This window comes from Chinchilla lanigera, unplaced genomic scaffold, assembly GCF_000276665.1.
Source record: "Chinchilla lanigera isolate Chin_1 unplaced genomic scaffold, ChiLan1.0 scaffold00014, whole genome shotgun sequence".
NCBI classification, from domain to species: domain Eukaryota; kingdom Metazoa; phylum Chordata; class Mammalia; order Rodentia; family Chinchillidae; genus Chinchilla; species Chinchilla lanigera.
In genome coordinates this window covers 2,019,786-2,035,724 of record NW_004955415.1, presented here as the reverse complement: position 1 = coordinate 2,035,724, position 15,939 = coordinate 2,019,786, and the positions used below count along the sequence as shown (strand labels likewise).

General features: G+C 35.4%; 1 protein-coding gene across 2 annotated transcripts in view; it reads right to left on the bottom strand.

Annotated features, from left to right (window-relative positions):
- The window catches only part of Slc27a6 (solute carrier family 27 (fatty acid transporter), member 6), a 68,493-nt gene that overhangs the window by 6,076 nt on the left and 46,478 nt on the right, over positions 1-15,939 (bottom strand). Inside the window, exons 5-9 of one of the 2 annotated variants that reach the window (XM_005380551.2) lie at positions 13,050-13,244; positions 6,292-6,382; positions 4,177-4,375; positions 2,917-3,014; positions 1,688-1,818 (exon numbers count right to left, since the gene is read on the bottom strand). In XM_005380551.2, the coding sequence (XP_005380608.1) occupies positions 1,688-1,818; positions 2,917-3,014; positions 4,177-4,375; positions 6,292-6,382; positions 13,050-13,244 (714 nt within the window). The remainder of the gene's footprint in view (positions 1-1,687; positions 1,819-2,916; positions 3,015-4,176; positions 4,376-6,291; positions 6,383-13,049; positions 13,245-15,939) is intronic. The other variant, XM_005380552.2, reaches the window with a different exon arrangement.

Below are 15,939 nucleotides of genomic sequence, written 5' to 3'. Positions count from 1 at the left end.
GCAGACGATGTGTGTTATGGCTTGGCAGAAAGTTTGTCTGCATTTTGCTCGTGTCCAGAGACTTTGCCTAAGACTGAGATTAAGGGCGGCAGCTGACTGATTAATCTGGCAAACAAAATTTCAAGGCAGTCAAATGTTGGGGTAGTGACATGGCTATTGTTGGGGGCTTTTAGCCAGATTTATATTGAAAATCAAAAACACAGAGCCCAGCAGGATGATTTAAAATGTTGTGAGTCTGGCCAAAAAGAAAGCTCCAGTAATGCTTTAGACTGCAAAGGTGGAGCTAAAGAGATCTCCATTGCTAAAAAAAAACCAAAAAAATAAAAAAGATGGCCTAAGGGCATCACAAGAAATAGCAAGTCTCCACCCTTTACAGCCTCAAAACTGCAAAGGTGAAAGACATTGCCTTGAGGAAAAAGCTGCTGAGTGCCCTGTTCCAGAATGGCGGCGGCGGCTGCCCCAGGTTCCAAAATGGCGGCAGCATAAAAAAATCTGCTTTTCAAAATTAGATTCAGAGTGCCCAGCAATCCAGGCACTCGACCCCTGTGGCCAAGAGAAAAAAAAGCTTGGCTACTGCTCCAGGTGGCAGCAGACCTTAGCATCATCCACGTGGCCCTGGCTTTAAGTGCATAAAAAATGCAGGAGTTCTGAGGTTTAAGAGGTTTCCACCCAGATTTCAGAAGGCCTGGGTGGCCAGGCAGTGTGCCCCTGAGAGGGCAGTGTGTGAGGCTGTGAGTGTAAAGCAAAAGGTGCCCTAGAGACCTCAAAAGTTTAAAAAAGCCAGGACCGTGGATTGTCTGAGGAAAACTGCCCGGAGAGAGCAAAGCAGGCCTAAGAGAGAAGCCATGAAAGCTGTAACCACCAAAAATGCCACAGGGGTAGGCTCATGCAAGCCCTTTGAAGCTCACAATGTGCCACAAGTTTCTTCAGATGCCGCATGTAAAATTACAGGACATAACGTTAGCCCTGCGAGATTTTAGACTTGCTTTGGTCCCAATGCTCTGTGTCCCCCTGTTTGTACCTTTTGAAATGGTACTGCTTATTTTGTGCCATTAAATGTTAAAAGTGTTTAACTTTTCATTTGTACGGGGGGTCCACAGCTAAGAGTTTGCCCTACATCTCGGAGGAGACTTGGGACTTGGACTCGTCAGCAATGCTGAAACTGTTAGGACTTTGGCAACTCTTGCAGATGGACTAAATGCTGTTTGTATGAAGCGATGGGCATGAGTCTTTGGGGGGCCAGGGGTGGAATGTTATGGTTTATATCTGTGTGTCCCCCCAAAGCCTCCTGCAGCCCTGGGGCAGGCTATTAGAGTTTGAATATGGGTGTGAGAGCTACACCCACCCTGGGGTGGATAGTTTGCATATGTAAGGGAGAGCAGGAAGCTGCTTGGGGAGATTCCTCCCCTATTCCGCCCTGGTGTGTGTGTCCTGGTAGCTGCTTAGCTGTGGCTGCCGCCTGAGATGCAGCCCTCTGCCACATGCCACTCTGCCTTATAATCATGCCTAGTACGGATTAAAACCTCCACAAACTGTAAGCAAAATAAACCTTTCCTTCCTTAATTTTGGTCGTCAGATATTTTGTCCCAGCAACCAGAAAAAAGTAACCAAGACAGATGTAATATTATGTTGTTGTTAAGCCACCCCCGGTTTCTGATCTTAGGTTTGAATTAGACTGCAGAATTACCTGAATTCTTAAAAATCGTGGACAGGCATAAGATGGTAGAGATGTTACAACTTGTTCATAAAACTCTTCTAAGTTTAAAGACTTATTTGGTTTTAAAATAATGGAAGCCATTCCTGCTTTTCCTTCATAACCTAAAAGAAAGTTTAATATAGAATCAAATTTAAATACCAGGTGAATTAAAGTCTTGTTAACACATTTATTGCTACAGAGGCATTAAAACTATTGGAGTGGTAACAATGTAACAGTGGTATAAATCAGTGTGTGCCCTTCCCTAGTAATAATTTAAGACTACAGGAATCCATAATCTGTCCCAAACTGTCTGTGGTACAGAAATAAAATACATAGAATGGAAAACTGAAGCTACCAATAGTTTGTACCCTATCACCACTAGCAAAATTACTAAGAAAGAAAACACGTATTTAAAGACAATATATTCCAACAAGAATGCCATTTTATACACTGATGCAAAAAAAGACATATTTTAAATTAAAACTAAGAACTTGTATTTCCTTAATTCCATATATTGCTCACTGCTTATCATGCCAGATCTTAGGGGAGATCAGATCATGCTGGACCCTTTTTTGTTTATTAAACAAACATCCCCTTCCTCTGTTCTATTTGAACTCTCCTCACCTGGTTTCTCACACCTTTATAAGCATTAGCTGGAAAATTTTTTCAGTTGTTAAAATCAAAAAAGGATAGTGAAAAAGCACAGTTTTCCTGTGACTTCAAATTGGTCACTCTGAGTACCATTCTCACCATCATGAAATACATATATATGTTACATGTAATATGTTGTGATATATTATAATTACATGAAGGCACACAAATTTTAAATAATTTTTAATAAGACAAGTTTTTAAAAGAACAAGTTAATGTTATTAAACATTTAAATTAGAACATTCTTTTTTAATGGTATGTACAAGCCATAGTCATCACACACAAAAAAATAGCAGACCTTTGAAAAGCTTCAACTATTCTCAGACACTGAGTCACTCAACAAAATGTTCAAGCTCTGGTTAAAATTACATGTGGTATTAAAATTCATCTAGTACATTTCTCCTAATGTGCCCATGGAGTAGCTTAGTGAAGGGCGTCACTTGCCATGACTAAGATATTTCTTTGGATATCTAAAAATTAAAAAACTGAGTTGTAAAATAACTTTAAAACTAAAGTACACTTGTACATTCTATTCTGAAAATTCTTCAGATTCAGAAATCTATTCATACCTGACACAGCCACACCATAGACATTTGTTTCCTGTATGAAATCCAACATTCCAATAACGTCCGCAACCTCTGTGGTGGCAACATTTTCTCCTTTCCACCTACATGGAAAACAAACTCCAGTTAGTATACCTGTATTTGAAGCATTAGGCACACACTTCTAGCTTTAATGCCTTGCATCTGGCTCTATGCAAGCACCTAATGATCAAAAATAACTAGTTTTCAAAATAAAAATCATTTCTAAGGGAGCACTTTGTTGGTTAACTCAACAAAATCAGCATCTAGATTTTGATGAAAATTACTTTCCCTAAGCCTTAATAGTAAAAATTCTTCCTGTAGATGTTTTATAATACAGCAATCCCCCAATAAAGAAATAATGATAAGGATTACTATTACAAAAAATCTTTATTTTGTAAAATAACAATAATTAAGTACACAAACTTCCTCATGTTGGGTGATGAGGATATGAGGAATTAAAAGGAAAGCTATAGTTGTCTTTCACGTTTCTTTTTTTTTTTTTTTCTGTTTCTGAGACAGTTATATTATGAACTCCTGGGCTCAAGTCATCCTCCCGCTTCAGTCTCCCAAGAAGGTAGGGCTGTAGGTGCAGACCCCTGTGCCCAGCCTAGAGCTGCCTTTCGGTATACAGACTTTAATTTATAGGTATTAGTCCCTTTAGCTCCCTTAATTCATAGGAACATTTTATGTTAACTCAAGTAATTTCATAAAAAGTGAGCTTTTAACAGTACAAAAGGCAAGGAAGGAGGAAGTATAATTTATTAATTCAAGTATTTGTTAAATGTTTATCCTAAGCTTTTACTATTTTATAGCTATCAACTACTAAAGCAAAATAATTTTATAGACCTAAAATAATTTTAGGAGATTAAAAAAAGAAATACAAGACACAAAAAATTTTCTTGTTCTGTACTTTCTCTATAAGGAGAATTAGACCATCTTGACCAAACTGGTTTTCTGTTTAACATTACTATTGAGACTTCATATTTGTCTGGTAGTTTTATATTCTAAAAAAAAGGAGCTTAGTGATGTGCACTAACCTCCTAAAATTAAAATTATTACAGAATATTACATCAAAATTTAACTTGTGGCTCAGTCTAGAAACGGATGGTCAATAAAATTTAAGTGGGGAGGCATTGTAAAGTAAAAGGGATCTGTTTTCACTGTCAGCTAAAGAACATGTGGTCTCCAGTACTTCCAGAAAAGCACAGCAATTACGGATCGAGTCCGACTTGATTGAGTTTATACCTGAATGTGTCTCCAATACGGTCCCAAAAATAAAGGAAATTCTCCTGATCTTGGACCATTAAGTCTCCTGTGTTAAAGTAAACATCTCCCTTCTTAAAAACATCAAAAAGTAATTTGTTTTTTGTGTGCCTGTAAGACCCAGCATAGCCAAAGAAGGGATTCTTTTTATTCACACGAGAAATGAGAAGTCCAGGTTCTCCTGCAAGGGAAAAGGACATTTTTGCAGTTATCTGATTAAAACTACTGTTACATGTATCTAATTTAAATCTATCTAACCCAATCACTATTGCTCATCTCACTTTCCTTTGAATTTACTTCTATCCTATTTGACCTCACCTACACTCAGTGCAGACACCTGTACAAGAATACAAATTTGGAAAAACCAACAGAAAGTGAACTGAAAGTAAAGCAAAGGTGTAATAAATTTCTTTAACTTTCTGAGTTGATGGCTAGTTTTGTTTTTGATTATGTATATTTTAATGCAGAAAAATTGACAGCAATATAAATACCAAGTCTAATAATAATTCTAATGAAAGGATGGGAGAATATTTTTGGACACCTACCATGACCTCCTTGCAACTTCCATTTTACTTATTCTTTTTAGAAATCATTTGAAATTTATATTATAAGTCCTACTTCATAAGGAAGGAATTCATTTCCAGAGGAGTGAAGTAAGTTGCCAAAATCAGAGAAACAAGCAACCCTAGAACTCAGATACAAGTGTCCATGAGTTTGTGGCAAAGTTCCTGAAAATACTCTCTGATACTATTGCTATGCTATTAGAAACGTTCAGAAATGGTTTATTAGTCTGGGATGCTATGCTGGGAATCCTTGCTAAGCCAATTATAATTCTTCAAAAGACTTAATGTTCTTTGCTTTTCTTTTTCAGGACATAAGTGAGCTTCTTCTCTGATGAACTAATGATTAGAAATACTTAATAAGTCAGAGTGTATTCATGTTATTCTTGTTTGGGCATAATTGACCCAAAATGTGACACAATGCCTTAATGGAAAAATTTGAGTAATTCGTAATGAGAATTCTAAAGAATAAAGCAGACATTTGGGGATCAAAAAGCATTTTAAGAAACGCTAAGACCATATACATAGTTCTGAAATTCAAATCCCAGTGTCAGATACTGTAATTGAAATAAACACTTGTGTTTTTATAAAAAAAAAAAAAATCTTGTGTTTAAGTTCTTTGCAACCTCATTAGAAATTGCCTTTTTGTTGGAAAGTGTCTGCAGAGGTGTGTTAGAGGAACATATTTGATTGATGCCTTTAGGCTTGAAAGTCAGAATTTGGAAAATTTTTTAATAAAAAAGCTCATATTTTTCAGTCTGTCAGCTACCAGAACATTAACAACAGTTTTGCAATCTATCTCTCCACATCTGAAGTAAACGCTGAGGAAGTCGGCGCTGATGTGCAGTTTGAGGCAATATAAGGCAGTAAATAACAAGCTTGACCTACTCTATGGAGACTGAATTGCTAAATAATACTATGTGCACAAGTCTACATTTCATTTTATTTTTAATGTGATTATATGTTGTTGATTTGGGTGCTTTCCTTCCTTAAAATTTGTAGGCTCAACTTGTAGATCTATCTTGTGAAAAGAAGTGATAGGTAAAAGAGGAGAAAAAGAGAACAGGGGTTTACACACATCTCCTTTACTTGTCATTGAAAGCCACATGTAATAACTGTTGTTATTCTAATTTACGCATGAAACAATGAGACTCTGGCTGGCTAACCTTCTCATGCTTGCAGTTTCTAAGTATAAAGGCCCAAAGTTAAATCCATGTTGGCCTGACTTTCCACTATACCCGTACTGTTCCATAAAATGGAACACTAGACACATGGCGCTGTTATAAACCGGAAGTGGTAGATTAAGCAAAATAGCTAAATAATAAATACTTTTTAATTTTAACAATGTACACTCCAAGAGACCCTGTTGGGGTTAGTAATGTCTAATAAATAATTAAATTATCCTGCCTGCATTAAATTCCAAATATGTCAAATTACACATTAAGCCTAATAATTCATTCTTTCCTAAACTTCAGTAATAATGATATACACATTTGGAAGCCTTGCTTAAGAGATTATCTTCAAATATGAGTCTTACCCTTTTTTACACGGCTACACCAGTTTTGTTCATTTCTCATTGGTTCATCGTTCTGAAAATCATACTTTATCAAGTCAAAACTGAAAAAAAGCTGCAAAACCAAAATTAAGCAAAAAACAAGCATTTAGTTATTTGAGCCATGACATCTACTGGCTCAGTTGAAGTAAGTAACTAGAATATGGCTTTATTAAAACAAGCTATAAAAAATTTAATACTTGAAACTCACAACTGAAGGTGCTAGTGCATAGTACTCTTTTATTGGCATTTGTTTTATGTCTTTTACGCTCTACTTTATCTTATAAAAGCACAACTAAATTTTAATCATGAATGAATTATATCAAGGTACAGATGCAATCCAAGCATTTGTTTACATACTCTTCTAACTGTGGGTCATTCATATTGTCTTTTGAAAAGGAAATATTGAATAGAAGTAATACACACTAGGAGAGTGCCAGGATTTTGTTTACTTTTTCCCTACAGTTTCTAGAAAAGGCAGCAAATGACTAAACAGTACAGTTACTTGATAATCACTTGAGCCTTTTCACCTAGGGCTTTCATTTTAATGTTCCTAAACTAACGTTCAGTACTTCTGTAAGCTATTGCAGAGTGAGATGACAAAATTGTTAGTCCATCCTCATGACATTGGGATCTGAGCTAATTGAATGTCCCCCTACCTATGTCCATGTATTTCCAGCTACTTTGGCTCTGTAATGTCCTGATTATCAAGCTATGCTGACACATAGGTCCACTAAATTCTGATCATGGGAGAGAACTGCAGATTGGTTTAGTTCAACCATCTCATTTTATATATAAGAAAATTGAGGTTTGACTGAAAATTAAATAAGTAATCTTATTAGAAATTAGAAATGTTCTAGGATTAGAAATATTAAACTAACATGGAAATATAAAAATGAGCAAAAATTATAAAGGAAAACAAGAGAGAAAAATGGGAGGCAGAAGGAGAGAACGACTAGGGAAAGAGGAGTAAGGTTAGTGAGGTAAGTGTATTAATATTACTTAATATCTACAATTAAACAGAAACATTTCTGATCATTAATCTTGATAAAATCAACATGTAATTCTCATGATTCATTATGTGGATTAAAATACAAATGAGGGCCACTAGTATCCATTGAGTACTTCCTATACGTCAATTAAGAGCACAAGAGCTGAGTTGAATTTATGCATGAAAACACTGTATGGGGCAAAATTAATGTTATCCTATTTTAAGATTAGGACCAATGGAAAAGGACATAAACATTCTTATTAAGATGAAAATGCTCATTTTGTTGCCTTTGTATTTGGGATAACAGGATATTGGCCACTTGCTTAATGGCTGATTGCAAGAAAGATTCAAGAAGTTCTGGAACTGCCTTTATCACCCTGGTCAAATAAACACTGAATCCTGTTCATTATTCATTCTTTTCTCTCCTGTTTTAACATGCTTTAGGTCTTAGAAAATGCTCCCAGACATGTGATATCAGCTTTAGTGTTATTTCTTTTAGATTAATGTGGTATTGATGTGCATGAGTGAGACTCACAATCCACCAAATCACTTTAGTCAAACACAGGGAATTTGATAGCCAAAAACTGGGTAACTACATCTCAGATGAAATAAATTATATTGTAGCATTATCTGGAAGTACCTTAGATCCACACATTAGTGTTCAGATACAAGTATCTGTTTATGTCTTTTTGCCCTCAAGATGTTCCCATGAGCTTACAATAATAGCAGCATTATAACAGTAATGAAAAGAGCTGTCATACTTCAAACTGCCTAGAAAAACATGTATATGTGTATGTGTACATAGTCAGAGCACAGCTACAGGGATCCCACTGATAACAGTCCTACTAAATGGTTTCCCCCAGACTGTACAATCCATAATTACATGGCTGTATATAACAGCCACGGGAGTTTCACTACATATTTGTGTGCATTTGCATATTCATATATATTCATAGATATGTAGATATATAAAAATAGATATAGATACACACACACACAAAGAAATATAACTCATCAAAGTCAAGGAGAGGGCAAAGCTAAGACTCAACCTTGCTCAGAGAGAGGTCTGGCCTCCACCCTCAGTTTGGGAGGTAATACCTCAGTCTTTGCAGTGCTGTTCTAAGAATGTGTTTGTCTAACAGACTTGGACCAACCACATAGCAACAATATCATTTATATGGAGTCGCTGAGCCAAACCACCAAAGTGACAGAGGGTCGGGGCTTTGGATCATCCAGCTTCACCTCTGAGATACGGGAGATGGAAGGGATCCAGGGGCCAGGTAAAGAGATTTGTATGATCGAACCCCCTAAAATCCTCTTGAGGCCAAGGTTCTAGTAATTTTCCCTACTTGCACCACTCTGTATGTATTCACTGTCACATATCAGTGCCAGGAAAGCAATGCTGTTCTAATGCCACAGGAGAGCACATCCGAAAACTGTGTTCCTCATACCCTTCTGGATCGGCCTTATACATTTCCTCCTTGACTGATTTGAATCTGCAACCTTTAGCTGTGATAAGCAGTAACTCTGACTATCATGGATTTCATTGGGTTTCATGAAGCCTTCTGGTGAATCATGGAATCTAAGGATAGCTTAAGGGACTCCAAAAATGGGCACCGATGTCAGATGACAGTGATCTTGTGTGAATGCTCCCTAACTTTGCAGTTGATTTTTTTCATCCTTAAAAAATGACTACTTTTAAGACAATAAAGAGGACTATGAAAATGTTAAGAAAATTAGCCTTTTCACTAATCTGTTTTTATCTTGATATTGTGTCTATAGGTTTACCAGTGTGAAAGAAGAGATAATTACCACTTACAATTCTCACTCTCCACTCACCTCACCGCTGCTTTTGTTAGCATGATAACTATGTTTATACTGTCATTTTCCCATGCCATTTGTGTACATAACTCAGCGCTGTTCAGTTTTCTGCATTTAAATGGATTCAATGCTCACCATCAAACCTTTCCATTGAAGGCTGTTCCTTCTTTCTAAGTTCTGTTTTATCTTTGAATGACTACTGTTTTTCATTCAGTGAATTTTATGGAGAAGTATTGCATTTTTATAAATCCATGAGTATTATAGTCTCTGATTCCTTAACATTTTGAAAAAACCTCCATTGCTTTTTTCCTTCCAGGACACCTTAGCCAAAACCAAAATCCTTAGATGAAAACATTTCCTTACTTTTTGTCTTTCACTGAGCATTCTGTTTTTGTTTTGTGAAAGGCCTGATATCCTCTTCACCTTCAACCATGCTACATATTCTATATTCTCTACCTCAGCGTCTCCTTACACTTCCTTAATTTCTATTGAATACTTTCCTCAGAATATACTTTTCTGATGATCATTCTGTGCCATATTTCTTTCCCTGGAACATAGTGTGTTTTTTGCTAATGGCTCAAGTCTTTGATTTAAGGATTTTTTCCATCATAATTAAAATAATTATTCTTCTCTTTAATCTGTTCTTTCTACAGAAATTCAATTATGCATGTTAAATCACTGTCTGTATTTTTCAAACTGTATTTTTGCTTTTTATTGTTTGTTGCTTTTCTCTCTTAATTTTGGTTTCATAATTTGTTGTTAATCTGATCCATTTTGCTCCCAAAAAATGTTTATGGTTCATTTTAATTTTATGTCTTTTCGTGTGGTGTTTATTTCTTTTTTTGAGCTAAGGATATTTACTTTTAGGTCCTTTTATTGATTTATGCCTATTCTTGAAACGTCTCTTTGAGGCCCTTATTTTTAAAGAGAGTACTGTAATATTTTGAGCCTACATAGAAAGGTTTTCCTCAGTATTTCTTGGTTATATTTAAGTATTTATTATTTTAATATTTATTCATATTTTCAGCTAGTTTTTATTACATTTATTTTATTTTTTTTTCAAGGTTTATATCATGTATAAATTTCAGTTTTGTTCCTTCCAAGGTATAAAAGACTGTTCACAGATTTTACTTGGATTTGTCTTTCAAATATGTTGTCAGCAGAGTTTTTATATTGTTTGCCTTAAGGTTATGTATGGGCAACAGCCTTTGGTTTTTATGCTTTTACAGTAGGTACAACACAAAAGAAAGGTACTTGAATTATAAGAACTCTATGTTGCTTACTAATCTTTCTCCTTCTCTTATAATATTCTCTCTGTTAGGAGGTTGATTTCCCTCTCGGTAGTAAGCATAACCCTCTATTAGATTTAAATTCATGAGAGACATACTTGTCAAATCCCCCTACTTAATTGAGAAGCAATTATTGTACCAAATTTTTTTTATTAGCTGTTATTTAACAAAATAACATATAAAAAAAACCTGAAAGACAGACTAGAATCTATCTTATATTAGGCACAACTTTTTTTTCTTTTATAAACTGGAAAAAAAAAAAGCTAAAGTAAAATTAGTGGGAAATTAAAAGTTTTGTGAAAAAATTGGAGTAAATAATGATGTTTTACATTAATTGTCATTATTACACTCTGGAGGAACTGAAAGCATCAGAAAATTAAAAAAAAAAAAACTGAAGTCATAGTAAAAATGAAATCACTTTCATCTTACTCATTAGATGTTACTTTGGAATGACTTCACTCACAAATTTGTAATGGAAATAGTGTGACGAATTGAGAAAATTAAGTGCAAAACTTCGGAACATTAACATTTACTTTCCAACAATACCTTTGTTCAGAATACAAGCGCATTTCTGATCTACAGACTAGACCTTTACCATCCAAAGAGAATCTGTTATAAAAGTGATTTGAAATCTGGAGCGCATCACGCTAAGTTTAAAGAGCTAGTGTGATGCGCTCCAGATTTCAGTAGGCAGTGTGACTGAAAGGGGGGCCACTGCAGTCTGAAGGCACATGAGCATCAATTACTTCCAGACATCAAAAAATTACCTCTGACAAGAAAATCAAATACATGTTTTCATTGTTGTTTCAGCCAGGTGTTCTTTGATGTAGGGAGTTTATTATACAGAAATCTTATTCTATAAAACTAAAGAAGCTACAGATCCAAAAGCTGCAAATATGCCAAAACCTGCACCATGAAATTCTTAAGAGGTTTTTCAAACACAATTCCAAAAAAGGCTTGAGCGAGTGCTCTAAAATCCTCAGAGACATGGGTTTGGCCAAGGAGGAAGTACACAGAGGGCAAAATTGACTAATGAAGGCCTTTCTTATCCATGGACACTTATAAATGCCTCAGTCCATCAACATTTGTTCTTGCACTGTTTGTATCAGTTTAGGGGCAGAAAATGAATGAAAATTTTCTTTTCCATTCTATAAGATTGGAATTACTTGTCCTTTGAATATTTGGTACATTCAACAGGGAAGTTTTCTGAGACTAGGGGAAAGTTTTGGATTATAAATTCATTTTATTTAGTGTGATAATTGTTGAGTTAGTCCTGTTAGGTTGTAGTTTTCTAGAAATTTGTCTAATAATTTCAAATTTCTTGATATGAACTCATCCTAAACATCCGTTTACTGTTGTCTTGGTTTCTACAGCGGCGATGGTAATGTTCCCTTTCCACTCCTAATATTGTTAGTTATGCCTTCTTTCTATCCACCAAATTCTATTTCTTTATTTAAAAATATATTTATATTTTTTGACATTTCTCACTAAATGTTATATTTCACTAAATTTTGCTTTCTTATTTTCTTCTATTTTTCTTTGAGTTTATTTTAGTTGGTATTTTAAAAAATTAGCATACAGATGGGCATTTAGCTCCATTCAACTAATTTCCAGCTATTCTTAGCTAAGTTCAGTTTTTAAATGTGACATTTGCATTATAATTCTACTCTTAATATCTTCCAGTTTCTATTATGAGTTTTTTGTTGACCCATGGGAATATAGAACTTATTTTTCTAAAGATATAGATTAAACTAGCTGCCTTTTAAAAATTATTTATAACAATCAAACTGTTGCCAAGAATATAGTCCATATAATCCATCCTTTGAGTTTGTTGTAGTGTGTTAACTGGTGCAGTAATTTTCATCAGTGTTTCATAAGTGCTTTAAAAAAATAGGTATTCTATAGTTAATAAATGTCTAGATTTTTACATGCTTAATAGTTCAAGTAATTTGTTTATTATTTAAATATTCTACATCATTGAAGATATTTTTATTTTCCTTTGAGGTTTTTAAAGTCAATTTTACTTTATAAATTCTGAAGTGTTTCTCTTTATTTTCACCTTTATTCTTTTAAAAATTATGCTTAGCATAAAATCTATTTGACAGTTATCTTCTCTAAGCTAGTTAAGGACATCTCTCCACTGTATTTTGCTTCTCTATTGATCAGCTGTCAAGATTTTAATCCTAAAAAGGTAATTTCTTTTGATACTTTTAAGATATTAGTGATGTTTTAAAGAAAAACTTTAAAGAAAAATAGTATTAGAAGCCTATACTTAGTTTTAAATTATATGAATGATGGAAGATAATTTGCAATGGTAGAATAAGAATACTTAGAGAAAGTTAAAAGATGGAGTCAAATATATCAGGACCTATGCTTACCATTTATACATCATATCATTAAATTTTAAAACTGAACAAAAAAGTATGTGTCATGAATCACATGCCATAGAGCAAAAGCATGGGAGATGACTGAGCTTTGAACAACCTATACCACCATAGTTTGCTGACACCCACTATGTTATTTAAAGATCTTGACTTTTTTTAAAAAAGTGGTAATAATTATATTTTACAAGTATAAAGTCTAAAAAATGGGTAGTCAACTTCTTCAGAATATTTCTTTTAGAAATATAATACTATACTTACTTTGTAAAAGAAATTTGTTCTCCCAACTGATCCAATTTTCCCAGTGTGGTTCATGAAACAAATGTTTCCTTCAGTAGCTCCATAAAATTCACACATCTTAATATTTCCATATCTGTCTAAAAACTGTATCCATACATCACTCCGTAAACCATTTCCAACTGCCAAACGCACCTGATGACATTTTTCTCCTTCTCTCTATTGGGAGAAAAGGTTTCACTTGTAATTAATCTTTCATTTATTATTACTCAAATGGCAAACAACCCAAAAGCCATATATGTGCAAAGTGGGGGGCGGGGGAACTAAAAAGAAAACTCATCTAAATACGTTGCAGGACTGTCCAACAGCTCGTGAAGGTGGCACTGGCCAGGAGTAAGGGACTCACTTCGTTCTTCCCCTTCTCCAGGACAAGCTCTTTCAAAGTTCTAGGTTACTGAAGACTTTTTTTTAAATTGCAGATATTGGGCAAGAAGAAAGCACATTTCAGGAAAAGTATCATTACTTTTACAATATTATAAATATACCTGAGTTTTTTTTTCTCCCAATGCTATAATTTATTAGCTATTTAATTGAAACAAGATGTTGATGCCCACTTTATCACAGATTCATCTGGTAAAAAAAGAAAGTAGGAATCGCACATCTATATTGTGGTCTTCGATTAACTCTCGATACATAGCATAGAGTGAACAGCAGGTTGAGGCCACAGAATCAATGTAATATTTGGCTTGCAAATACTATGACAAGTTTATGTGATTACTATTTTAGAATGTGCTATCCTCTCACAATTTCATATTTTAGAATTAAAGAAAAAAATAAGATTATGTTTTGTTGTGTATTCAATAAACACTGTGTTACACTGTGTTAACATAAACTGAACACTGATCTAAAATTGAAGAATATATTCTCAGTTTATTCATAATAAATCCATCATTTTTCTCAGAGCTAGCTCATCATCACCAAAACTAATACAAAGTTAGCAGAAGTAATGTTAAAGGGTAAGAAGAGTAAAATAGAAAAATCAATGCTTGAGGTACTTACAATTATTTTTCTGAAATTCTTTTCTAATCACTCCAAAAATAGTTTTAAAAGAAAGAATTTAGTCTATGAACTCACAATAACAAGAGTGAGAGGTAATTTGGGAGATTAAAAAGTGAATAGATACAAAGAATATGATTAAGCAGAATGGATAAATTTGAAATCTAAACCTTCAAGTGAGTGCCTAGCATATGAGCCTGAAAGCTTCAAGCAAGCATTAAAAAGAGTGAGAAAGGAAGAAAACTTAGAATTTCAGAAATGAGTATACTACTAGACACAATATAGACAACACATCTGAGAGTCTATTACACATTGGCCAAATACGGGGAAAGCTACTATTTGGGGAAGTCCAACCAGGCAGATACCAGTTCAGGGCTAGGAATCTAATGGAAATGCAAGAGTTTAACAAAAGTTTGCATGACACATGATGAGCTCAGTGAACTCTTCTGCTCCTCTGATTGTGGAATGCTGGTACTCAGAATTACAAACTGTAACAGGAAACTCTTAAGTTGCTAGCAAGGAAACTGATCAACCTAAAAGAAAATATATAGACTTTTGGAAGTTTCAATAAGGTACCTTGAACAGCCCCAACTCATCCTAGAACTTGACCCTTTTAGGGACAAGTTTCAGCCATGTGCAGTCAGATTTATAGTACTTCATTCTGAAATATGATTAACACAGAGTTCTTTTTTTAAAGGATGAGGAACACATCAAAGGAAGTAAAAGATATTTGTGCTACAATGAAAATTTTAAAATTCATGTAAGTATATTCCTATAAAACAGTGGAAAGAATAGAGAAATAACATCTGAAGAAATTTTGAATGAGAATTTTCTAAAAATGATGAGAAACATCAAGATATAGAATCAAGACTGTAGTGGGTTGATAACTGGTGGTCAACTTGTAACCCCCAGCTGAACTGAGTTAAGTGTGGTGCTGGGTATGGGAGGCCCACCTGGGGACTGTTGCCAGCAGAATAAGAGGCAGACCTGGAGAAGAAGAAAAAGGCTTTGGGGAACTAAAGGGGCTGCTGGGAGCTGAGAGAGGCTGTTGGAAGTAGAGAAAGGTTGTTGGAGCTGGTGAGAGCTGTAAGAAGCTATTGGTTTTTGAAGGAGCTCGTCATGCTGTATTTCCTGATGAACTTGGCGGTTTTCATCCTCTGAGGAGCTCGGGACCTCACTGGCACTGAGAATGGCTTTGGTTCACTTTCGGAGAGCTCTGGTCCTCACGTTGAGCACAGCTTCCTGGCTCCGGAGGGGAAGATGGTGCACGGCTGGCTTCCTAGAGAGACTTGCTGCCTGGGCTTCCCTGATGGGAACTCGCTCATCTTGATCATCGGAGGAGCTCAGGACCTCACTGTTGCCGAGGATGGCTGTGGTACCTTTCGGGAGAGCTCTGGTTCTTCTGAGCATTGCTTCCTGGCTCCAGTGCAGATCCCTGAGCCTGTTAGCACAGATCCTTCATCCCACTGGCACAGACTTCCTAGATTTCACCACTGACCTTTGGACCTTCTCAGCGCAGATCCGTGAAACAGGCCTGCATGAGATATTGTTATGGGTTCTGGGCCTCCAATTGGGTTTGTGGGAGGCATTGTTATGAGCTCCAGGTCCTCAGCTGGACTCATGCAGGACATTTCTGTGGGATCCAGGCCCTCAGGTGGACTCTTGGTCTATAGTCTGTGGACAGATTTCCTGCACTGTTTTGTATATCGTTCTTTGGGTGACTATTATAAATAATCATATAAAGTATGTGTCCTGTCGTATATTATTGTTTCCCCTTGCAAAGCAGCCCCTAAGCCAGCACAAAGACTTTAAAGTGTCAGACAGGATAAACACCAGAAAAATATGCTTGGACGGGGCT